At 39.6% G+C, this 27,248-nt stretch overlaps 1 protein-coding gene across 1 annotated transcript; it reads right to left on the bottom strand.

Moving 5' to 3' along the window:
• Nucleotides 1–293: 293 nt before the first annotated feature.
• Cpn1 (carboxypeptidase N subunit 1) lies at nt 294–22,989 on the bottom strand. The gene is made up of 8 exons (XM_027930157.3): nt 22,787–22,989; nt 17,950–18,105; nt 14,618–14,800; nt 13,369–13,480; nt 9,266–9,405; nt 6,613–6,712; nt 4,338–4,456; nt 294–933 (listed from the first exon to the last, which is right to left on the bottom strand). The coding sequence occupies exons 1-8, from the start codon at nt 22,952–22,954 to the stop codon at nt 784–786; spliced, it is 1,128 nt and encodes a 375-aa protein (XP_027785958.2). The 5' UTR covers nt 22,955–22,989; the 3' UTR covers nt 294–783.
• Between the last annotated feature and the right edge of the window lie 4,259 nt (nt 22,990–27,248).

Below are 27,248 nucleotides of genomic sequence, written 5' to 3'. Positions count from 1 at the left end.
ACTACTTAGTGCAACCCTACCTCAAAATAAAAATTTCAAAGGCCTAGGGATGTAGCTCAATGGTAAAGTGCCCCTGGGTCCAATACTTAGTACCCAACATAAATAAATACAAAAAATAAAGTAAAATCAAACTCTAGATATAAAATTAAAGGGGTACAAGTCAGGAAAATGCTGGACCCAAAGTTGGAGACTCTTCTTTCTTGTCCTAAATTCTGCCCTCCCTTGCCCTCATTAATTCTGATTTCAAATCTTAGTCCATTTTTGTCCTGCTAGAACAAAATATTAAGGCTGGATAACTCATAAAGTAAGGAGGTTTATTTGGCTCATGATTCTGATGGCTGAAGAATCCAAACAGCACAGCTGTGGTGTCCTGGCCAGGGCTCCTTGGCTGAGTCATGATGTGGAGAACTGGAGAGGGAATTGGCCATGTGCAGAAGGGGCCAGGCATATGGGGTGGCTTCACTTTATAACAACCCCCTCTTGGGTGGCCAACCAAGCAGAAGTAGTCTTGGATGCACAGGGGACAGGCCTAAACCAAACTCCCAGAACAGAAACCTGAACCCCTCAGGCTGTATGTGTACAACTGCACCAGTTTTCCACTCCACGCTGTTTGACATTGGCCTAGAGAAGGCTTACTCCTGAAACACATGAAGACCATTTTGAACTGTTCTCAATATGTTTATATTTAAATATGTCTCAGATAAAAAACAATAGAGAGCATGCCTCATGGGATTTGAGAGCAGAAATAAAGACTTCCTAAACGTGGCCAGGGCCCGGTGGGCTTCAGCCAGGGCCTCTATGTGGCTGCTTCCTGGCCCCATCTTTCTTTTTGGTTATCCGAAGCTGCGCCTGCATCCTGCCTCCCTGCCCTCCACCTGGAGCCTTCCTCAGAGGGTTTACTGGAGCGATGCTTCTCTTGAGGTAGAAGTTGACCTGGAAGGGGAAAAGCAGAAGGTAGGAGCCCAGTTTGGATTCTTCCTTACCACAGTTCCAGGTTCCAAGGGCAGGAGACTTGGGGAGAATTATTACAGCGATGGCCAAGAGCAGCACCAGTGGTATCCTATAGACTTGGATAATAGTCTCCCCAAATTGGTACACAATCACTGGCGACACATAGGTAAATATACATTTATTTTATATGAATGAGAAAAGTTATATCTACATCCCAAATCATGATTTCACCAATATTGTTGCTTAGGACAAGAGCTAGGATTGATGGTGCCCTAATAATATCTGTCTCCTTTACACTGACTATATGAGTCACAGGTGCCCTGCTCAGGCATGCCAATGTGTGTTTCAGACCTTTGGAACTAAATTTCCTGCTCTATTGTTTGGCAGTAGATAGAGATGATGGAGACTGCCTATGCATTTTTGGACCCTTAACTTCCCTGGGCACAGATGCATCCTTTGAAAGCTAAATGACACTTCCCTTCTGGCCACAGCCTGAAGATGGAAAGATGCCTTTGAGTGTGGGATACACTGGGCGTGGAGGAGCTGGACAGCCCTTGCAGGCAGGGAAAAAAGAGGGAGAGGCACAGTGTCCTGACAGCTCCCCTGGGGCAAGCCTGGCTGCCCGCCCTTGGAACAGTCTGAGCCAGCTGGGAGTGAAAAACAGGCCACTGATGGAGAGGCCTCTCCATGGGGTTATTTCCTGCCCTGTGCACAGGAATCCAAGCCAGTTCTTCTGCTAGTTCACCAAAGGAGTGGGGGGTAGGGGAGTCAGAGCCAATTGCACTGTGTCATTTACTATTTCCTCTTTAGTAATACAGAAATCTAGGAAAGGGGAAAGAAGAGAGGAGAGAGACAACAAAAGGAGGAAAGGACAGAGGAAAACAGAAGGAGCCACATCTGGAAGGCTGTGGGGAAAAGCAAGGCCGCATAGGACCCTGGGAGGTATTTTAAAACTTCTTGATTGTAACATGGAAACCCTTCTGTAAACAATCTTTTTTTTTTCCTTCTTCAGCCAGATGGCTGTCTGCTTTAGGATGGAAAGGGAAATGGATTCTACTGTGATCCATAGATCAGATTCTTAGATGTTACTGTATATGAGAATTGTACTTAAAAGACAGATTTTTCCCCCTAAGTTATATTTGACATATAAAGAACCAATTATGCTAATTTATTTAAAGAATATGTGAAAAAAGGAGGTGAAATACTTTGAAACAGAGTATGTTACTTGAGAGGTCTTTTGGTTGTTTGCATTCAGCATTGAATAAACTTGCTTAGCACAAGACCTATGTATACAGCTGTCTGCTGGTCATTTGATTTTAGTGTAGAATAAGGATAAAGGGAAAGAGGACACATTGGCTGGGAAATTGGAATCAGCTAACAGGTTGAAATGGAAGAGTTACTCTTTTCTTCCTGCATCTGTGAGTAGAAGTATTGCAGGAGATGGGAGTAGAGGGACTAGGGGGAGGATTATCTAAAAATTTCAGAGGAATTCTCAAAGGATTTACAGAGTAATTCCTTATTGTCATCCTGAAACAGAAAGCTTCTTCATGCTGAGAATAAAAACTACCCTTGGACTGGGCCAGGCATTAGGAAAGCTGAAGCCGACATGTTCTCTGACTAGCACAGCCTAGCTAAACCTACATATGCCTATCACCTGGCTTTCATTGCTATAAACTGTAACCATTTCTTTAGGGCCAGCAGAGAAAAATCTAGCTGCTTGTCCCCACTTTGATCAAACTGCATAAAATTCATTTTTCCTTTTTTTACATCATTTGCTTATTTCTTATGTATGCAGGCAGCCAAATCTGCTCCCTGCTTGGCTGCTGGTAAAATAAGGGGTTATGAACACAGATTATAAGGTCCTGACACAATGGATGAGGAGGCAGCTTGGAGAGCCTGCCATAGGTTCAAATCCTGGCTTCCATCATTTCCTCACAGGGTGATATTATATAAGTTTCTTGTCTTTAAACAAGTTTCAATTTCCGCAGCCACAAATGGGGACACTCATATCTACCTCATAGAGTTATTGTGAAGGTTATTGAGATAATTCTCAAAAACTCTCTGTGCTAAACTTTTCATTTCTGTGACAAAATACCTGAGAAAAGCAACTTAAAGGAGGAAAGATTTATTTTAGTTCATGGTTTCAGATTTCAGTCAGTGGTGGGCTGGCTATTTTACTTTAGGCCTATAGTGAGGCAGAAGATCATGGTGGAAGAATGTGGCAGAGAAAGCTACTCACCTCTCCAAAGCAAGGAAGGAAGGGGAAGGAAGGACAAGCTATACCCTTCCAGACCATGTCCCCTTTCCTGAAGCTTCTGCCACCTCCCAACAATGTCACAGCTATGAGTCCATCTATGGATCAATACATTGATGAGGTCAGAGCCTTCATTATCCATTTAATTCTCAAAAGACCCATCTCTGAACATTGTTGCATTGAGGACCAAACCTTCAATATCTGAGCCTTTGGGGAACATTACTATATTTAAAATGATGAGATACTTGACTACATTGTATTAAGGAAAGAGAGAGGGAGGGTCTAATAAGCTCTAAAGTTGTGTAGAGAAGGAAAAGGACAAGTGAGGAGGCCCTGGGAAATGCCAACTATAGGAAACAAGAGTTGTAGATGCTCATTAAATAGAATTGACTCTTTTTTCCTCATTTGAAAACATCTGAGGATTAATGTCCATGACCTCTGCTTCCCTTTAAGCTCTGAGAACCTTATCTAATATGACCTAAAGTAAAAAAGTTCCAGACTGTAAATCAAAAAGGTTCTTTGCCTCTCATCCTATCCATAAAGGAAAGCAGTGGAGATTGAATATTACAGTCAGCTAATTAGAGAGCAGCGGGCTCTTGGCAGAGGCAAGCAGAAATCAAGACTGTGTGAGCCAACAGGGCACCCAAGGGCTGGCAGAGCGCCACCCTGTGGTATTCCTTGCTTATGGACCAAGGAATGCAATCAGGGGAAGCCAGGGAATCTGTGCAGGAGCTCCAGGATTTACATGTTGAGTCATGTCAACCACTATATTAAATGCTAGTTGTGCTCTTTCTCTTTTGAACCTCCTGTGAAGGTGGTACCATTAGTCTTAGGAAGAAAATGAGGATGAGAGAGGCAATTTATTCAAGGTCTGTGGGCAAATAAGATGGATTTAAAACATACAGTTCTTTTAATCATGATGCTGTGTTAAACAGAAGAATAAGAAAAAGCCAAAAGGAAGTGGGGAAGGAGACAAAAGAAGAAGGACAAGAAAAATTAGGATAGAAGAGCAATGAACTTTTTTTAAAGGTGAAAGAGGGAAGCTCAGACAAGATTAGAGCAAAGCAACCAGTTGTTTAAGACATGGAATAAATGATATTTGTAGTGTTCTGTAAAGCTCAGCGGAACTCACCAGCGTTGGTCTCCCAGGATGCACGATCACATTCTCTGTCTGTGGGTCAAACCCAGGTGCTGTGGCAGTGACAGTGTAGGTACCTGGGAGCAGTAGCCGGAAGTAATCACCTCGTTCACCTAATAGTGACAAGGATGTGACTCAGTCTGCTGATTAAAAGCATGCCCCAAATGGTACTTTGTTATGAAGAGTGATCTGGAGGTTTTAGCTGACTACAGCTTGTTTTTTCTTATCGGCAGAATGAAACTGATGAAACACTAAATTGATTATAAGGATCCTCCTCAATAGTTGGAGCCCCTAAGAAAATGTCCCATTGTGCTTCACACTGAAAGTATTGTCTTCCATTCTAGACCTTGGATTTTAATACAAACTTGTGTCTAGTAAAGGGTCACTAGAAGAAAGCAAAGGTTAAAATGTTTATTATGTTGCCTGATTAAGGAAACTATTTGAGACCTGTTTTTAATATTTGAAAAGTCAAAAAGTCACTGTGAAGAAATAATCTCTACCTAAAGAAACAAGAATGAGAACTATAGATTTAAGTTGCTAAACAGAAGCAGAAATTATTATAATAAACAGAGCTATCAAAAAAAAATGACTGCTTTATGAATTTGGGAACACTAGGGTAGATGTTTAATGGGGCGTCCTAGAAAAGCTACATGGTAGAGCTGTGTACAATCTGCACTAATAGCCCTCACACTGATGGCTTGGACAACCAGTGGTAAGAGATGCTGTGAGCATGTAATTTTATATTAAGTAGGAAGGCTTACTAAATGATTGCCAATGTTCTGATTTTGAAAATCATATTTTAAAATTTCTTCCATCACCTTCAAAATAAGCCTGTTTTTCTGTGGCAGGAATGCAGTATTATGGCCAATCATGATGGTGCCTATAAAATTTTTAAAGTATGCAGCAATGATTAATTGAAATAATAAATGCAATAAAGAATGGTACAGGTAATAATGAGTAACTATTTTTTTCTGCTACCTAGTAAATGTCTTAATTTACTTTAAAATACTTTAGCAAAGGCAGGGTATTATTATGCATATATTAGATAAAGTTTGAGTTATACTCTGGGGGCTATCATTTTCTTAATTGGAGGTTCATACTTAGAAGTGGATAACAAATGTTTTATCAGAAAGATCCCATTCCAGATGCAGGTAGGAAGAGGGATTCAAGTATGTTTATCTTTATATGGTTTGCTAAGTAGCATAATGAATTTTAGCAATAGATCTTTTTTACCAGTGAAATGTTATTTATTAGCACAATGAGTGTGGGGAAGTGGGCACTTATTGGTGGAATGAATGATGATCACTATCAGTGGCTAGAATGTTTCAGAGATATTCCTCTCCCTTGCTTATATGGGATAAAAATCTAACAAGTACTGAAGCCTGTGCTCTTGAGAGGGTGCCTGAAGTTGGATCCATAAATGGTCCTGGGTCCAGCCATTGGGATGAAAGATTCCAGTTGTCTGAAGCCTGATCAAGAGGCTTCAGAATTCTGCTTTTAGAATATTGCTTTTGTCTTGAATGGACCTTTGATTGAAGCTATGCTGGGATCACCTTAAAGAATATAGATTTCATGCAACTTAAACAGATTACATGAACTATAAAAATGCATGATTGGTAATAAATGTTTGTGTGGTAAAATGAGCTGAGCCTTGCTGGTTTCAAGGTTGTTGGGAGGTAGGCAAATCTTACCAACCCTTAACCATTGGTAACTACTTCTATCCTTTAAAAACAAACAAGAAAAAAACCTTATAAATTGTGCATAATCAATCTGAGCAAGGTCCATTTGCAACACCATTCTTCCATGATATCATTCTATACCCTTTAAGGAGGCCTCAGATAGCTCTAAGATCTCTCTCCATTACCAGTCTTGACCTGCAGCAAGCCCAGAACCAATCTTGCTAACTTTTGTCTTAGTGGACATATATGGAAATGCTTGAGTCAGGGACAAACTAAACAGATATTACAGTCCTTCTCTTTTCTTTTCTACCCCATTTTCACACCAATTTGCAAGCTATTATAGCCTCAAGGCCGGAAATAACAAGGTTATATGGGCAGTGACTCCTCCACTCTGACAAGAAATTACTTTTCATTTTTTCCCCCTGGTCCTGGCCTCTCAGGGATTGCTTGTTTCACAAGCAAAAGATTTTCCATATAAACATCTTGGTTGCTTGATCCAGCCTTTTAATTTACTTTCTCCATTTCTAGTACCCTTTCTTCTTAACCTCTACCACCAGTATTCCTGACACCCCCAAGTAGGGACCACCTACCTGCAGTGACATCATGATTAATCCCATGGACAGAAATGACAGCCCCTGTGAGATTATGATGATTCTCATCAAGCACCATTCCCTTGATGCCCTGGTGAACCTGCAGGAAAAGTTGAGAGCACAGAGTTATGCTCAAACTGGTGGAGTTTTTTTTATAGTATAAAGCCCTTTCTTATATGCTTTCACACTCGAGCTCCCCAAGTGGGTAACAGCCCCCAACCCAGTCTCTTTGCTGCTCCTCCACACCAATAATCTCCTCAACAGAACACAGCGATCCTGTTAAAACCTAAGTCAAATCATGTCATGTTCTACTCAAAACCTAACTCAGCTCATAGGCTACAGTTTTTAGGATGGTCTAAAAAGCTGTGGTCCCTGTTGGCCACCTGCTCTCATTGTTTATCACACTCTACTTTACACTTGAAACCCACTGGGAGGCTAGCCACACTGCTATCCTGAACTTGCATTTTTTTGGGGTGGGGGAATACCAGGAATTGAACTCAGGGGCACTAAACCACTGAGCCACATTCCATGCCATTTTTAATATTTTAAATTAGAGACAGTGTCTTACTGAGTTGCTTAGGGCCCTGCTAAGTTGCTGTGGCTGGCTTTGAACTCTCGATCTTCCTGCCTGAGCCCCCCAAGTTGCTGAGATTACAGATGTGCACCACCATACCCAGCCCATCCTTGCATTTTTTTAACTAAAAATTTTTAAATTGTTATAAAACATACATGACATAAAATGTATCATCTTAACCATTTTAAGTGTCCATTTCAGTGTTAATAAACACAGTCAGAATGTGCAACCAGTGCCAGCACTCATCCTTAGAACTCTCTGCATCTTGTAACACTGAAACTCTGACTTAATTAAATAAAAACTCTCCATTCCCTCCTCTTTCCCTGGCTCTGGCAACCACAATTCTATTTTCTGTCTTCACATTTTGACCACTCTACATATCTGATATATGTGGAATCATACAGTATTTGCCGGGATGAGTACATTTAGGGATGAGGTGCTTGGGACTAAACCCAGGGGTGCTGCACCAGTGACCTACATCCCAAGTTCCTTTTATTTTGAGACAGGGTCTTTCTGTGTTGCTTAGGGCCTTGCTAAGTTGCTGAGGCTGGCCTTGAACTTGTGATCCTTCCCCAGCTTCCTGAGCTACTAGGATTATAGGTGTGCACTACCACACCTGGCACATTTGCTTTTTCACTTAACACGATGTCCTCAAGGTTCATCCACAATGAAGTATGTATCAGAACTTCCTTCATTTTGAAGGAAGGCTAAATAATATCTATTATATATATACTCCAGATTTTGTTTGTACATTCATCTATCAAGGGACACTTGAGTTGCTTCCACTTTTTGGCTATTATGAAAAATGCTACTATGAACAAGAGTGTGCAAGTTCCTCTTTGAGACCCTGTTTTCAGTGCTTTGGTATACATCCACAAGCAATATTACTGGCTCCTATGGTAATTCTATTTACAATTTGGTGATGAACTTCCATAGTAGCTGTAACCATTTTACATTCCCACAACAGTGTGCAAGGATTCCATTTTCTTCACATCCTCTCTAACACTTTTTTAGTGTGTGTCTGGTACTGGGGGTTGAACCCAGGAGAGCTCTACCACTGGCCTGCACCCTGAGCCCTTTTTATTTTTTATCAAAACAGGGTCTCTCTCCATGTATGTATAATATATCAAAATACATTCTACTGTCATGTATCTCTAAACAGAAAAAAAAAAAAAGACAGGGTCTCTCTAAGTTGCCAATGTTGTCGTTGAACTTGCAATTCTTCTACCCCAGCCTCCACAGTTGTTGGGATTAGAGATATGCCATTTTTTTTCTTTTCTGGTAGGTGCCATCCCAATTGGTATGCAGAGCCAGGTACAGTGGTGCATACCTGTAATCCCAGTGACTCAGGAGGAGTCTGAAGCAGGAGGATCCCAAGCTTGAGGCCAGCCTGGCCAATTTAGCAAGATTATGTCTCGAAATAAAAAAATAAAAAGGATTGGGTATGTAGCCCTGTGGTACATACAGGGCTAAATTACTTTTCATTGTGCTCAATCCCTAGTGTTGCAAAAGAAAAATAAAGTTCTTATGGGTATAAGGGGTATCTCATTTGATATTGATTTACATTTCCCCGATGATTAGTGATGTTGAACATTTTTTGGTTTGTCTTTGGTTTTATGATTGTTTTGTGTTCATTTAGGAAACCCCTTTTTGGCCCTGAATATCTACATGATTCTCTCCCTCAACTCTTTGAAATCTCTGTTTAAAAGTCACCTTCCCTAGAAGGCTCTCTTTATAGCATCTCTCTTTAACATGTTCTAAAATTTACTTTCTTATTTTACTTATTGTCTGTCCTCTCTAGAATTCAATTCTATATTGGCAGGGATATTTGTTTGTGTATTTGTTTATTAATAATACCAAGCTCTTAAGTTTCTGGCAGATCATAGTGCTCTGTCATGTTGAATGAATGAATCTCACTGGGAAGGGCAACCAAAATCTACTGCACTGAGTGACTGGAAAAGTCAGATCTTGCTAACTCAAAAATGGAGCCTGTCACTGGGGAACACCCACATCCCTCTCTCTCTCCTTCCCTCCCTCCCTCCTTCCATTCCCTCCCTCTGGTGAAAAATGACATCTTACCTGTTCTAAGAATTGGATTAGGGCTTCCCGATTACCTAGCCACTCCCGCTGTAATTCCTCTTGACGGGGAAACTTGTTGCAACTGAGTTCCAGAGTGATCTCAAAGCAGTTGGTATGGAGATAATTAAAGTCTTGCATTCCTAAGGGAAAGAGGGTAATTGCAGATTTGTACAACTAGGTTCCCACCCAACCCCCCACCTCATCTCTTGTTAATCACAATTTCTCCACACCATCACCCTCCCCACCTTCTATTCTACCTCTTGATCTCTGTTTACTTTTCTCTCCCATAAAACCTTTCCCCTAGCTGGCACAGTGGTGCATGCCTGTAATCCCAGCAGCTCAGGAGGCTGAGGCAGGAAGACTTCAAGTTTAAGGCTAGCCTCAGCAACTTAATGAGACCCTAAGCAACTTGGTGAGACCCTTTCTAAAAATAAAAAATAAAAAGGGCTGGGGATGTGGCTCCGTGGTTAAGTCCGTTGGATTCAATCCCTGGTACGAAAAAAAGCTTTCTCCAAGTTTCCAGTTCACATGCCTTTCTCTCTTTCCCATTTCCTCTCTTCATGAATGCTCATTTTGTCATCTGCTTCCTCTCCATTTTTCCCATTTCAGGATTTAATTTCACTTCTCATCTATCTTATCATTTCCAAAGCCTGATGATTAACTGTGCCTTATTATTAGAACATGCGTTATGTATTGCTTTTGGGAGATTTTTCTTTTTAAATTACAATGTTTTTCAGACCTGGGAGGTTAAAAATAAGATGAATATTTTGTTTTCACATCCCTCACCCTAACTGAGAACATGCTGATCTGAAAATAATTCTCCTAGACAAACTGACTCATGAAAAAGCAGAAGATAGCTGTATATTTTTCCTCCACCAAATGTCTGCTCTGATCTATGTCATTCAATTATTCAATGGAATAAATTATTTTTAGTATGTTTCTGATTATTAGGATAGTACTTATGGCAAATTCACTTGGGTTAAAAATTATGTAAAGATGTCCATACTATACAAAGTGATCTACACAATTCCTTTTTCTTTTCAGAAATAGAAGAGCCTATCCAAAAATTCATATGGAATCTCAAAGGACCCCGAACAGCTAAAACCACCTTGAAAAAGAACAAAGCTACAGGACTCCCTGCCTGAATTTAAAACTTAATACAAATCGACAGTACTACAATGTAGTACTGCCATAAAGACAGACCAACAGAGCAATGGATAGAAGAGAGGGCCCAGAAATTCTGCACATATGGTCAAATGATTTTTTTGTTTATTTGTTTATTGATCAAATGATTTTTGACAAGGGTGCCAAGACCATTCCAGGGGAAAGGACAATCTTTAGCAAGTGGGTGCTCAAGAACTGGATATCTACATGCAAATACATGAAGTTGGGTCCTTATCTAACACCATGTAAAAAATTAATTCAAAACGGATCAGAGACATAAATGTACGATCCCCAAACTACAAAACTCTTAGGAGAAAACATAGGCAAAAAGCTTCATGACACTGGATTGGTGATGACTTGTAGGATCTGACATCAGAGGCACAGGCAACAAAAGAAACAATAAGCAAATATGAATTCATGGAAATTGAGGACTTATGCATCAAAAGATAATGTCAATAGGGTAAAATGGCAACTATGGGATAGATGAAAATATTTCTAAGTCATGTATCCAATAAGACCTCAATGTCCAGAATGTATATAGAATTCCTAAAACTCAACAACAAAAAAACCAAACAACAGGATTAAACAGTGGGCAAAGACTTAAATAGACATTTCTTCAAAGATAAACAAATAGTCAATAAGCACATAAAATAATATTTAATATCACTAATCAGCAGGAAAATGCAACTCAAACTACCATGAGATCCCACCATGCACTTGTTAGGATGGCTACTATAAAAAAAGAAAAATGGAAAGTGTTGGCAAGGATGTGAAGAAATTAGAACTTATGTGCATTTTGTAAAAAAAATCTAAAATAGTAGCACTCCTATGGAAAACAGTATGGTAGTTCCTCAAAAAAGTAAAAAAAAACAAGAAAAAAAAAAACAGAATTACCATGGGACTGAGCAATTCCACTTTGGGATATATACCCCAAAGCAATGAAAGCAGGGTCTCAAATAGATATTTGTACACCCATGTCCACAGCAACATTATTTACAGTATTCAAAAGCACCCAAGTGTCCATCAATGGCTGAATATACAAATAGAATGTGGTGTATACATATAATGGAATATTATTCAGCCTTAACAAGGAAGGATATTCTGACACATGTTGCTACATGGATAAACCTTAGGCTCATTATGCTAAGTCAAATAGCCAGTTGCAAAAAGGCAAATACTGCATGATTCCACTTACATCAGGTATACAGAGTAGTTAAAATCATAGAGACAAAAAGTACAATGGTGGCTTCCAGGGGCTTGAGGCAAGATAAAAAGTATTCTGGAGGTGAGCGATGTTGCTGGTTGCACAACTTTATGAATGTATTTAATAACACTGAACTAACTATACACGTAAAAATAGAAAAGACAGTAGGTTTTATATTATGTGTATTTTACCACAATGAAAATTGAAAACTAAGTATCCATTTAATCAACTTTCACTTGCTCTTTAAGCTAATGAATGCAAACAGCCATTACAGAAAGAATGGGGAAGCTGGACAACAATAACTATAACCCATGATTCTCTCCATGCATTAGAATCCCTGGCAAGCTGGCACTTCTGGCTAAATACAGACTGCTAGGCCTTACACCCAGAGTTTCTGATTCAGTGGGTCTAGGTTTGGGCTTCAAAATTCATATTTCTCACAAGTCCCCAGTGATGCCAGCTATGCAGAACCAGAGACCACACTGTCAAAACAACCATTTTGATTAGTTTAATCATCTTGGAATGTACCAGCTTAATTTAGGACAAGGATTCTCAGAGGAGGCACGGGCCATACTTTCTTAGAGGATGAGGAGGGAGAAGGGAAGCGAGGAAACAAGGAACAAGTCTAATTTTAAAAAGCATATTTGACATTTTTAATCATGGGGGGTGACATCTATTGCTTCTCTAATATAAACTAAAGAAATCAGAGTTTCACAAAATCTACTTGCCTTGTGTTCAGTGAGTTTACAGCCACAAGTTTCCCTCTCAGTACATGGCAACTCCTTAACCTTTCTCTATCTCACTCCACCATCAACTCAGCCCTCACCAATGCTGTAGCCAGCTCAGACTTGAGAGGATGGGGAAAAACAAATGCTAAAAGTGATTCCTGAAAGAACCCAGCTTCCTCTTTTGGCCTATTCCCTATCCATAGACTGCCTATCTGCCAGAGGTTCATAATCAAAGGTTCATGTTGACCCTCAAACATGGGCAAGGTCCACACAATAGAGAATGGAGAAGTTTACTTCTGTTTGAGGCTATAGAATTAATGGTCAATGCCTATGGCAAATTCCTGCATACGGGAGGCAGGCAGTCAGGGTGGAGAGCAGAACTCAGGGCAACTGGTGTTTTCTAGGCCAGTTCCTCTGCTCACCTGTTGCCATGTGAGGCATTCTCTGTACTACTTTTAAAAACATTCATAAGCCAGACATTTCTAAATGTTTCATGTCTGTTATTTTATCTAAAGCATCAAAATCATGAGGCTAGTATTTTTCTTCTTTTGAGGAGAGGCCATGCTTGGGATTGAACTGAGGGCATCACACATGCTAGACAAGCACTCTACCACTGAGCTACATCCCCAGCCTTCTTAGTCTTAATTACAGATCAGTAAACAAAGCACAGAGAGGTTAAGTAAGTAGCCTGAAACAACATGACTGGTAAGTGGGAAAGCTGGGTTTCAACCAGTTTATTCTCAGAGACACACTTCATCACTTGGCCCCATTATTTTCTTCCTATGCTTTAGTCTATTGTGTAAACTACCAGTTTTACAGGACCACAGGTGTTCCTACCTTAGTTTTAAAGATGACACTAAATGCCAATCTTAGACTTCTTCATTTTTCAGATGTTTACTGGAGTGCAAAATTCCATAGTGTCCCTATTGTTTCCTTGAAAAAAACTAGTCATTCAGAAGTGGGCACTACACTACTTCAGCTTGAGCAGTGTCCAGGACTCTCCTTACCCTTGCTGAGAGAATACCAGGAAGCCCCATTGGTGATGCCATCTGGGAAGTAATCTCCACAGTTCCAACCTTGGTGCATCCACCCGTGTGCGTAGGAGTAGACCTTGGCCAGCTACAGGAAAAGTATGCAGAAAATGATCTCATATGGCAATGTTCATGCTCAGAATTAGAGTGGTGCCATGAAGTCCTATTAGGCAACTGAATATATGCTTCAGTCAAGAAAATATGAACAGGAGAGAGATGGAGTGTATGTGAGTATGTACAAGGGTGGGTATGAGAGTGAGTGTGTGTGTGAATGTAAGCGTGTGTGTGTGTGTGTGTGTGTGTGTGGAGTGTGAAGCAGACTAGGATTAAGAGATCTGTATTCTGATTTTCCACTCTCTTGGGGTCAAGTTTCTTCATGTGCAAAAGGAGGGGTAGCACTAGATGGTGCAGGTCCCTTCCAATTGTATCATTCTCTAGCCAAAATCAAGGAGCAAAAAAAAAACAGGAAAAGTAATATGTATTGGCAAATGAGAGATATATTATTTTGGAAGAAAAGAAACATATGCAGTCTTTCTCTATAATCCTTTTTTTTTTTAATTATAAGAGTGGACAAAATGAGATTATTGGAGAAAAGGAATAATTGGTGTTTTTTGCTATTGTAATTCATTAGTTGAGGAATTACATTGTTATTATTATTTATATATCAATATATAATTATATGTTAACATATTTTATAATTTAGCCAATACATTTTATTATAAAATATTAAATTTATTATATTATTAAATATATTTATATAAATTGTAATGTATATATTAGCATACATTAATACTTGAATTATTAATTAAGCCTGTTTCATGTGCGTAGTCTTCATTAACACAGATATATTATCATAAAATTATAAATTAGAAATCCTAAAATTCATGTTTAATGTCACTAACTTACCACCAGTCTTTTGGCATATTTTTTTTGTTATTTTTTTTATTAGTTACACATGACAGTACAATTATCTTGACATTTCATACATTTGAATCAAATTATATCTGCATTTTGTACATCATGGTAATTATAGTATAAAGCTTTTCTTTTAAATTACTTTTTCATGAATTTATGGCTCATCATGCAAACCTAAATGTAATTTACCAGACTAAGTGGCTCACAAGCAGGCAGTGTTTTCTGTTATTTTTTATGGACTTGTTCCTGATTTGACACAGGTCTATTGAGCCCCATGTTCCCCTGGCCAGGACAATGCCCTTCTGCATACCTTCCGGAACAGCTTGTCGTCAGGTGTAGGGGAATTGGTAGTGCGGTAGGGATTTCGGAACCGATGCCCAGGAGACTTATCATATGGATAATTGGCCACCACTGCCCCTCCATGGAGATTGGCTGAAAGAACAAAGTTGAAGGAGCGCATCCAGTGGATCACAGCCTTAGTCTCGGGCTCCACCTGTAAGTAGATAAGAAAGGCTAGCAGCAAAGGAAAGGCCATGGAAGTCACTGTGAGGAAGTGGCCTGGGGAGAGAGTGTGTCTGAATAACACAGAGAAGTTATTCCCTCCTCTGGATTCTGACCTCTGGAATGACAGTTTCCAAAATTAAGTGTATGGAAGGTTTTTTCAGAAGGAAATTTTACGTGAATTGTAATATACTAAACAGGTACAAGGAGAATATTTGGGGCAGTGGAACAATGCTGTATGACACCATAATGGTGGATTCATATTATCATACATTTGCCAAAAACCATAGAATTGATAACACCAAGAATAAGCACTAGGGCTGGGATTGTGGGCTCAGCGGTAGAGCGCTCCCCTTGCACAGGCGGGACCCGGGTTTGATCCTCAGCACCACATAAAAATAAAGGCATTGTGTTGTGTCCATCTACACCAAAAAATAAATATTAAAAAAAGAATGAGCACTAATGTAAACTATGGACTTTGAGTGTTAGTGGTGAGTAGTGCAGGTTCAGTGACTAACCAATGTATACTCAGGTGGGTGATGGTGGGGTAGGGAATAGGGGGACAGGATGTATGTGGGGACTCTGTACTTTTGGCTGTGAATCTAAAATTACCCTGAGAAAATAAGCTAGAAAGAGAAAGAGGGAGGGAGAGGGGGAAGAGAGAGAAAGAGAGAGAGAGAGAGAGAGAGAGAGAGAGAGAGAGATCTGTTTGAAGAGGGCTATCATAATTAGAAAGTTCAGAGCTCCAGCTGAGCCTCTGTCTGGACCCTAGGAAAGGGCTTCTTATTTACTCATTGTCCTGTGGCTTCTAAGACAGGAATTTGGGGCTTTAGAAAATAAATCTGGAAAACACTGGATCACAATAATAGGTTTTCAGCCTCCTCCTTCTCCCAACACATGTGCTGTAATGTTGACATGTGGAACATGCTCCTCTAGTTGTATCCAAATGTCATGAATTAGATACACTATCCCTTGGACAAGTAGTGTAACTGTACCCTTTATAGTGCGTTATATTGCTAGTGAGTGACAGTATTTTAAGCAAAGCCTTGAATCCACTTGGACTAGCCTAGTATAGTAGTAGAGTACAGTATTATAAATAAACAATTTATAGTCCTCAATTTTTTTCCTCCTCTCAGGGTAGATGTGCTTAGAGATTATGAGATGTTAATGTGTTAATTACTCCTCCTGGACCAGGGGTAAGCTCTGAAGGACCCATTTTTCCATCCCAGGGGGACTGAATGAATAGTGTTGAGTTCACACAATCAGAATGCATATAGAGTTGTGTGAGGCTTAATGATGAGGCTACATTCTGAGAAATGTACTGTTAGATGATTTTGTCTTTGTGCAAACATCTGGAGTGTACTTACACAAACGACAATGGCTACAACATCACAGGGGATAGAATCTTATGGGACCACTACTATATATTCCACCCATCATTTACCAAAATGTCATTAAGGGAAGCATGGCTATAGTACCAAGGGTTCCAGTTCTGGTCTTTGATGAGGCTCAGAGGATTTGAAGCAGTCCTTTCTTCAAGTCTGAAGCCCTATCAGAACAAGGCTAGCTCCTCACTGCTCTTCTTTCTCAAGTCTACTCCATCAGGAGCAAGAGAGACTTCTCATTGTCTTTTTTCCTTTTAAGATTTAGATAGAGGACTAAGTGGGACCCTAATTATTACTGAATCAATCACCTTACTTTACTAAGAGAAACAAGTTTAACAAATAAGAACATTCTTTTGGCTAGATAGTCTGACTAGTACAAAGTTATTTTTCATGTTTTACTTGAGCCAAAGGATAGTTGCTATCAGACACTTAATAAGCATGACTTTTACTTCCTATTCAAAGAGAAAAAAATATCTAAGAATATTCCATCCAGGAAATTCCCAGAATAAAGGCCTATGCCTGATTTATTTTTCTCCACCCAGTTTCTAAGTTTAGATATTCACAAATAAAACATTTAGAACTATACCCTACAATATAAAAACCAGGGATGACAATGATGCTCCAGAGATGACTGTAGCTATTTGTAGGAGCAGGCCCACTAGCAGAGTGAAACTTCATATTTCCAGGGTCACATTATAGGCCTCCTGGAGAGTGAGGCTTAGGAGCATGGATTGGCATCTCCTATTGAGACAGAAGGGAAATGAGGGAGAATAAGGTAAAATGTTAAGGTCACACATACAAAGGGAAGAGGAAAACCCACAAGGGTCAGACTTCCTAAATCTCTTTCTGGAACTAATTGCTGACAAATACACAGTTCACCATAAGTAGGAGAGATCTGAGAAATCTTGAGAAGAGAATGCTAGAATTCTCTGTCAATAGTTTAGTGCAATAGAAAGAATGCTGGGTTAAGAGTCAGAAGGCCTGAGTTTTGATCCTGATTCCAATCACTTATTAGCTGTGCAGATTTAAATCATTATTCTTAGTAGTAGCAGTATTGGGGATTGAACCCTGCGGTACTCTACCACTGAGCTACATTCCCCAGCCCTTATTATTTTATTTTGAGACAGAGTCTCACTAAATAGGCCAAGCTGGCCTCAAACTTGTGATCTTCCTGTCTCAGGCTCCCAAGTTGCTACCATGCTCACCTGAACTATTTTATCTGTAAGTATAATATCTATAAAACAGAGATTGGGGGGCTGGGGTTGTGGCTCAGTGGTAGAGCACTTGCCTAGCATGTGCAAGGTCCTGGGTTTGATCCTTAGCACCACATAAAAATAAAAAAACAAAATAAAGGTATTGTGTCCAATTACAACTAAAAAATAAATATTAACAAAAGAAACAGAGATGGATGACACTGCTCAATGAATTCACCACACTAACGATCAACTGAAACACTGGCTATGACAGGACTTTGTGAAATGATTAAGTACCCTGCAACTACAGGATACTGCTTTCACCTCCTCCACCCCCATCACTACTATCATCAAATATTTATGCTCCCTGGAGAGCTCTACTTGGGGAGAGAACAAATACAAAGAAGCATAAGATAAAATTATTATTCCTCTAGACAAATTTACATGAAGTTGAAGAGATGCTTAATTCTTGCTTGTTAATATGAAGATTGCTTAACAATCCTTTTGCAAGAAATTCCAGATGCTGATTTTTTTTGCTTCTGTTTGCAAATTTTATCTCCTACCTGACTTTCCCAGTTGTCTGGAAGAGGCAAGTGATGGTTGGGTCCTCCATGCTTCTCATTGTAGTAGAAATAGATATTGAGATCAGGGAAGTTACGGTTCAGGTCTACTTTATTGGCATTATTTCTGCCAACGAGATACTCAGGCATGTTTGGGCCCTAGAGAAAAAATGAAGAGATGAAAAATGTAAGTTTCAGACTGAATCCTATATTTTAAGAACACTGTACAGCTCTTTTATGATATTAACTGCCTCTATCAAATAATGTAGCACTTTCTTCTTTAACCTCTCCAAAATCCCAATGGTGTGGTTGAAGTTTCCCTGTAAAACATGTACTGCAGATAGAGATCCCAGGAGAAGCTGTAACAACAGGAAAGTGTTTCAGAATCATGGGAGCTCTTGTTTTTTTTTTAAAAAAGATCTTGAGATATAATTTACATACCATAAAATTTACTTGTTTTTAGTGTACAAGTCAATGAATTTGATATGCTTATAGAGTTGTACTGCCATCATCATAATCTGATTTCAGAACATTTCTATCATTCTAAAGAGAAACATTTAAAAAGAAATTTTTTTTTTAGTTGTTGATGGACCTTTATTTATTTATTAATTTATATGTGGTGTTGAGAATCGAACCCAGGGTCTCAACCATGCTAGGCAAGCGCTCTACCACTGAGCCACAACCTCAGCCCGAGAAACTTTTTTATTATAGTCAGTCCTCATTTTCCCACCAGCCCAAGGTCATCACTCTTTCTCCACAGATTCACATTCTCTAACATGTCATAAAAGTAGGATCATGCATTGTATGTTCTGTGATTTTTTCCCCTGACTGCACATAATATTTTTAGAGGCTCGTTCATTTGTTGATGAGCCTCATTGTTGTTGCTGTTGTTGTTGTTGCTGAATAACTCTATCAAATGGATATATCACATTTTGTTCATCCATTTACCAGATGAGGGACTGCATTAGTTTCCTAGAGCTTCTGTAACAAGTTACCACAAAACGGGAGTCTTCTAATAACAGACATTTGTTGTCTCACACTTTTGGAAGCTCAAAGTTTGAAATCCAGGTGCCAGCAGGCTCAGCTTTCTGAAGTTTCTCTCTTTGTCTCTTCTACCTTCTGGAGGTTGGTGGTAATCTTTGGTTTGTGAATGCATCCCTCTAATTTTTTTTCTTTTCTATCTTTCTTTTTTTTTTGGTAACAGGGACTGAACCAAGTGGTGCTTAACCACTAAGCCATATCCTCAGTCCTTGTTATATTTTATTTACAAACAGGGTCTCACAAAGCTGCTTAGGGCTTCGCTAAGTTGCTGAAGCTGGCCTTGAAATTCTGATCCTCCTTCTTTAGTCTTCTGCTGGGATTACAGAGATGTACCACCATGGCCCACTCTAATTTCTGCTTCCATCTTTACCTGGATTTCTCTCTAGTGTGTCTGTGTCTCTATTTAGACACTTCTTTCTTATTATAAGGACAGTAATCATTTTGGATTTAGAATTCACCCTAATCCAGTATGACCTCATCTGAACTTAATTATATCTGCAAAGACTATTTCCAAACAAGATCACTTTCACAGGTACTAAGTGAACACAAAATTAAGGACAGTGATACTACTCAACACAGTACATGGACATTGGGTTGTTTCTGCTTTTTTGGCTGGTGTGGACAATGCTGCTATGAACATTTATGTACAAGTCTATGTATGAATGTGTATTTTCTTTTCCTTTGGTAGATACCTAGGAGTAGACCTGTTGGTATCCGTTGATGTAAGGTCACTTTTTTTTTGGTAACAGGGACTGAACTTTTTGAAAAGCTGATGAGCTGTTTTCCAAAGTGGTTTTACCATGGAAATCCACTCTCTTGCTTTTTGAAAAATATAAGTTCTTTCTTATTTTCTTTTGAGCATTATCAACTTCCTTTCTCTTCTCATACTTCACACTTTATTTTTATTTGCTCATGGATTCATTCATTTATTCAGTCATCCAGTTAGTCAACTCAAATTTACTTAAGTTTCCATTCAAAGGTCTGACAGACATTAGGGAAAGGAGTAAGTGAGGCATTATTCTACTAATTCATAGTGTACATAAGGTAGATATATATACACAAATAATTAAATATAAAAAGTGGTATAACAGAGATATGTTAAGATGCCTGTTAAAAACTGAAATTCCATTCAATGTTTTGTGTGGCATTGGAGAAAGGGATTAGTGTCCCTGACAGCCCTGTGGACTGAGAGGATAGAGCCCAAATTGTTGGTTGTTTCCCAAAGTGGGGTGAATGAATGATGTTGGACAGCTGAAAAGTAAGTCACAGATGTACTACCTCTTGAATTTTCTCTAAGAGATCTTTATTTTTATATTTTCATAATATCCTGCTTATATTTTATTCTTAGATCACCATTCAACACATAACTTTAAAAAAATTCTCTTAAGTTTTCTGTAGCAATTCTGTTCCAATGGAAACATTTATCTGATTTTTCAGTGGTGCACACTTCTATGATACAATGATTTTCTTTTTGCTTCCAGGGTTTTTTTCACTGCTTGCTCATTCTTATCAATGTAGTTCTTAATCGTTAGCATTAAGCCTTGATCAGTTGATTTGCTACCCAGACTGGTTATTAGTTAAGATGACAAGAAGAGGGGCTGAGTGTGTGGCTTGGTGATACAGGGCTTACCTGGTATTCATGAGGCCCTGGTTTCCATCCCCAGCACTAAAAAAAGAAAAAAAAAAAAAAGGAAGCAAGGAAGGAAAGAAGGAAGCAAGGAAGGAAGGAAGGAAAAACAGCATGGCAAAGGGCTTCCCCTAACAGTCTGGAAGTCAGAAAACTGAAATAAATGCTAGGTGTCAGCAGTGTTGAATTTCTTCTGAGGGCTCTAGGGGTATCTGTTTTCTGATGTTTCCACCTTCTAGAGGCCATCCACATTCCTGAGTTTATGGTTCCTTCTTCCATTTTCAAAGCCAGCAGCATAACTGGCTCAACATTCTGGTTCCATTCCCCTGTCTGCCTCTACTCAATCTTTTTTTTTTTTTTTTAAATAAAACATTTACAGATATACCTACTAAAATTGCATAGAACAAACCAGAAGAAAAATCATAGACCTTTCCCAGAAGTTTTGAGAGTACTTCTATGGTTCTCAACCATAGATGATTTTTGCCCCCACCCCCAGCCCCCAACAACCCCACTCTACTCAATCTTTAACCATATTCCCATGTAGATTTAAACTACTCAGGAAGCTAAGGCAGGAGGATTGAAAGTTCAAGGCCAGAACCAGAAACTTAGCAGAACCTGTGTCAATTTTTTTAAAAGGGCTGGGGGTGTGGCTGGGTGGTTGAGTACCTCTGGGTTCAATCCCTGCTTCCACAAAAAACACAAAAACCCCTCAAATAGGCATGTAAGGTGGGAGGGTGAACAATATTTACAATCAGAAGCCAAAAGTTCAGGGAAAGAGGTGTATTTTGCAATATCACTTCACTTCTGCATAGTATTTTTCAGTTTACAAAGTGTTGTCATGGACATTGCCTCATTGATTCTCACAATAAACCTTGAGGTCAACTGGACAGGTATAGAAGCAACTGAAGCTCAGAGAGCCCACAGTTATTGCCTAATGTGCTACATTTAGACAGGACCAAAGTCTTTATTATAGTTCTATTTTATTTTCTGTTGCTTTTTTTCTCAGCCATTTTATCTTTTATTATTTATTTTGTTTATTATTTTATTTTTAATTATTTATTTTATTTATTATTTATTTATTTTGGTATGGGGGACTGAACTCAGGAGTGCTTCCTCATTGAGCTATATCCCCAGACTTCTAATTTTTTAAAATTTTGGGCTGGGGATGTGGCTCAAGTGGTAACGCGCTCGCCTGGCATGCGTGGGGCGCTGGGTTCGATCCTCAGCACCACATAAAAATAAAATAAAGATGTTGTGTCCACCGAAAACTAAAATAAATAAATAAATAAATATTTTAAAAATTCTCTCTCTCTCTCTTTACTTTAAAAAAAATTTTTTTTGAAACAGGGTTTAGCTAAGTTGTGGAGGGTAACCTTGAATTTGTGATCCTCCTGCCTCAGCCTCCCAAGAAACTGGGATTACAGGCGAGTGCCATCACTCCTAGGGTTATCCTTTATTTCTTTTACTGGAATACATTGTCTGTTGGCATTTAGTTTTGAGGGAAGGGGCAAGAAGGTAGACCTCCCACAGGCAGACAGGATACAGCCTCAGAGAAGGGAAAAGGGGGAATGAGACCATGCCATGCTAGAAGGAGACATCGGGCCTGGAGAATATCCTGGCATTGTCTCTGACAGCTTCAACTGCAACAGCTCCTCCTTAGTTAGCATATCCTGTCTCTGCTGCTGACAGCTTCAACCACATGGCTCTTCCTTGGCTATAGCCGCAGCCCACTACCAGATCTAACCTTGCTTGAAGAAATTCCCCTTCCCGATAGACATGTCAAATCACAAGGTTGGACCTGACCTCTTAATTATGTAAATAAGGGATTAAACTTAGGCACTTCTGATTGGCTTACTAAACTGGGAGCTTGAAGAGCTTGATTGGTCCATCCCTCACCCCCAAAATTATCTGTACTGGGTCATCAGATATACCTTTAAAAACCCTTAGACAGCAGATAACCCCTTGGCATCCCTCTCAGGACCCTTCCCTATTTGGGAGCTCTGCTTTCTTTCTATTATGCTAATAAATCCTGTTACTTTGCTCTCACTCTTGCGTCCATGGATTTCATTCTTTGAATTTGGAAACAAAGAACCCATCTATCCATGCTCTGTGTTATACTTTCTGTCCTAATATGGCTTTAGTCTCTCCCTGGTATTTCCTTTGGGCTTCTACCTGTGTGGCCGCCGCTTCGTAGCCATCCGGGTTCATGGAGGGCAGGATGTGAATGCGCGTTTCCTGGATGAGCCGCATGATGCGCTGGTTCTGGTTCTGGAATTCTTCACACAAGAACTCGGACAGCTGCAGCAGCAGCTCCCGGCCCAGCACCTCGTCACCATGCATGTTCCCAACATACTTGACTTCCGGTTCCACTGCAAGCAGAAAACGCACATGCAGGAGAAGAAAAGATGGGGAAGTTTAGAAGTGCTACTAAGTCATGATCTTGCAAAAGCATCTTTTCCTTCCTTTTCATTACTACATAAAAGATAACCTTAGGCTTTCATTGGGTCTTTACCAATAATCCCGGAGCCCCTTCCTAACCAATTGCAATTGCAAAATGTCTAAAACTTCATACCAGGGATAATAATGCTTACTACCTTTTGAACCCCCACGATGAACTGGGCATTTATGTTCATTATTACTCATCTTCACAGAAAACCTGTGAAGTAGGCATAGTTAGCCTCAAAGCCAAGAAACTAGGGATGAAAGAGGTTAAGAAACTTGTCTGAGGCCACCTAGCTAGTGCAGATAATAGAAGTCAAAGCCCAGCTTGCATTTGTAGTACCATTCACAGTAGCATGCTGCTTCTTAAGCAGAGACTAATCCTTCAGGGTGAGGCTGGTGTTTCCCCAAAATATGTCTCATGAAATAATCTAGGTTATGGCATAACATTTAACTGTCATCCCAATTGAATTGAAGACATAATTTTTAGGGCACTTAGGAAGCTAAAATCTTTCCTTTGTATCTGAGAGGCATGTCTTGAGACAGAGTAGGAAGGAATCTATTTATGTTTCAGTCCTTAGTGTTTGGCCATGCTAACAACTGCTCAGCTTGGCTAAGAATTGAGATTCTGGAGATAGCCCTAGAATCATTTAAAGATCAGTCTGTGGAAAGAAATTGACCAAATCACGGTATGTGCACATATGAATATATCACAATGAATTCCACTTTCATGTATAACTAATGCACCAATTAGAGCATTAGTTATACATTAAAAAGCAAACACAAATTTAAAAAAATAAATTATTAAAAAAAGATCAATAGAGTAGAGGTAAGGGGTCAGGAGAGGGAGGAAATAATACTGAGAATTGAAAAGAAGCAAGTTACGTTATATGCATTTATGAATATGTCAAAATAAACCCCACAATTATAAAAAATATAATGTACTAATAAAAACACTTTTAAAATATTCTTGCTGGGCATGGTAGTGTAGGCCTATAATCCTAGCGACTTGGAAGTCTGAGACTGGAAGATCACAAGTTCAAAGCTAGCCTCAGCAATTTATCAAGACCCTGAGCAATTTAGTAAAACTCTGTCTCAATAAAAGGTCTGGGGATGTGGCTCAGTGGTTAAGGGCCCCTGGGTTCAATCCCTGGAGGAGGAAGAGGAAGAGGAGGAAGAGGAAGTCTTATACACGCTAGGCAAGCACTCTATCACTGAGATACAACCCCAACTTAAAAATGTTTTTTAAAAAGATTATGCTTGCTTCTTCTTATTTTCCTCCTCCTCCTCCTCCTCCTCCTCCTCCTTTTTCTTCTTGCTGCTGCTGCTTCTGTTGCTACTGCTGCTGCTTCCTCTTCTTCTTCTTTTTGAGCAGGGTCTGGCTAAGTTGCTGAGGCTGGCCTCAAACTTTCAATACTCCTGCCTCAGCTTCCTCAGTCTCTAGGGATTACAGGCCTGTGCCATTGTGCTGGCTCTTGTGCCCTTTTAAAAGGAAAGAGAAAAGTTTCTTGTCAAGTGTCTTCTTTTCTACCCAACACTTTTCTGCCTCCATTTCTTTTTTGATTCTGCACCTCTTCATCTCCTTATTTCCAAATTCTCCTTATCATACTCATAGGCTGAGTTCAAATATTTCTTACTCTGTGAGGCCATCTTGGGCTCTCCTTGCTGGAAGTGAGTTGTCTGCTGACTTCTCTTTTACCATACTTTATATTTTTGCACATATTATAATTCATTTACTGGACCTGGCCTTAGTAATGTATACAATTTTTAATTTTCTTTAGAACATGATCCATTATTAGTTATCTTAGTATTCCTAGAGCAGTCTTTTCCAAAGGAACATTTGTAACCTACAGGATTTCTGTGAATTTTCCATAATGTGTATTCTTAATCTTGTGGTATTTCTTAAATTTTAGATTATGTATTTCTTATCTTTTTTGGTGTTCTTTCAGGAAAGGTTGGTAATAGTAGAGGTCAGTTTCCTTCATATCCTTATTCAATAAAATAAAACTTGGAAAATCTATTTTAGTCTCCTCAAACCTCTCTTATTCATAAAAAAATGTTTTAACTTTTCTATGAAATCCAAGTCAGGGAACCACTGTCCTGTGGAACTTGGCATGGTGGAATGTACTTAGTATGTATTCAAGATTAGATTCTTTTTTCTGTTTTCCCTCCCTTTCTTTTCTTTTTTTCTTTCTCTTGGTCTTTCTTTTCTTCATGGTATTAGGGTACCAGGTACTTCCTACCACAGAGCTACAACCCCAGTCTTTTTTATTTTTTATTTTGAGACAGGGTCTCTCTAAATATCCATGCTGGCCTTGAACTTGTGATACTCCTGTTTAGCCTCTGGAGTATACAGGGATACACTTCCATCCTAGGCTAGGGCTGAGAACATAATCATTTTTTTTTCTTTCCTTCTTTTTGTTTCCCCATCATGTGGTGCTGGGAATCAAACCCAGGGCTTTGTGCATGCCAGGCAAGCACTTCACCACTGAGCCCATATCCCCTACTGTGGGGGGCCACCCCTGAGCTATTTGAAAAGCTTCTCCTCAGCCTTGCAATTCTGACATTGCAAGTCATTTTGTGGCTTCTCCCACTTAATGGATTACTCAAAGCACGAGGTGACCTCAGTCTTTAGTCGGCTAGAGAGGTTGCTCTGTAGCTCCTGACTGGGGCATTACCCATTGAGCTTGGACAGCCCTCCTCCTACCTTATTTGGCAAAAGAACATTCCATGAAAATCCTTTGAAGCCCCCTTGTATAAATAAAGCAAACGTGGGCTCTTCTCTCTCTCCTTCCACTGTGGAAGCAGGACCCCTAAGGTCATAGAGCCGTCCCATTTTCACTTTTCAAAATTACTTCTTTGTTGTGTGATTTTTCGCCACATTTCTCAGCCAGTACATGTCACACAAGGGAAACCGAAAATTCATAGCCCGCGCAGGTCATGGGCAAGACCCAGCCCTCATAATATACAACCATTTCTCATATATCCATTTTGGTTCAAGCCCCCAACACCCCATGCCTGGATTTTTGTAATGAATTTCCCACTTGGTCTCCTAGCATTTGCCCAGCCCTATTTAAGCCTCTTCTCCTGAATCAAGTGTTTGCAAATAATTTCTTTAAAGGGACAGAAAGTAATCCTTTGGGCTTTGTAGGCAATATTGTCTCTGTCACAGCTATTCAACTCTTCCAGCAGAAGTAACCAAAGTAATGCAAAAGCAAATGGGTGTGGCCATTCCAGTAAAACTTCATTCACCAAAGCTGGTGCTGGTTCTGGAGCGGCAATTTGCTGCCTTCTATTCTGAGTGATCTTTTAAAAAATGTAAGTCAGATCTTTGCAACTCTTCTGCTTAAAACTCTCTAGTAGCTTCTCATTTAACTCAAAGTAAAAGGCAAAATATTTATAAAGATCTCTAAGGCCCTATGTGATCCTCTGCTGCCCAGTATTCCCCACTGTCTGTCTCTGACTTCGCCTCTTGTTCTACCCTTGTTCACCCTGCTGGACCATAGGGCCCCCCCTCACTTTTTCCTCATGTGTGCCAACATGCCCTAGCTCCTAGAACATTGCATCTGCTCTTGCCTCTGCCTGTTATCTTGCCACCTCCCCAACCCCTGCCCAATATCAACATGAAATGTTCCCTCATGTCCTTTGGATCTCTGTTCAAAACCACCTCAGTGGGGATTCCTTTCCTGATCACCAATTCCTTGCTCCTCCCAATATTACCTCATGAAACTCTCTCTCTCTTTCTTGAGTTGTTTTTGCTCTAGCATTAGTTTCCATCTGATATAATATGTATTGTATTACTCAGTAGACTCCACTAGGCTTCAGGCCTATGAGGGCAAGGTCTTTGTATTATTCTGTGGTGTAATTCTAGAATACATAAAAGTTCTTACATATAGTAGGTGATTGGTAAATATTTATAAAATAAGTGAATGAAAGGAACAGATGGATGAATAGCTAAAGTTACAGGCTTCAGAGAAAAGTGGAATCAGGAGAGGCAGTGTTGTATAAACAAACTCCAAGGAAGGCCTTGAATGCTAGAAAGTATAGGGGCACCAAGAAGGGGACATGTATTGGGGGACTAACCCCATCATACCTACTAATAGTCTTAAGCTTCCACAGTGTACACGAGATCTGAGTAAAAGCATGTTCTAGCTATGCAAGTGCAACTTCAAAGCAAGTCCCTTCAGACCATATA

The sequence above is a fragment of the Marmota flaviventris genome, chromosome 4 (genome assembly GCF_047511675.1).
Source record: "Marmota flaviventris isolate mMarFla1 chromosome 4, mMarFla1.hap1, whole genome shotgun sequence".
NCBI classification, from domain to species: Eukaryota; Metazoa; Chordata; class Mammalia; order Rodentia; family Sciuridae; genus Marmota; species Marmota flaviventris.
The sequence above is the reverse complement of the archived record's forward strand: the minus strand, read 5'-3'. Positions and strand labels throughout refer to the sequence as shown.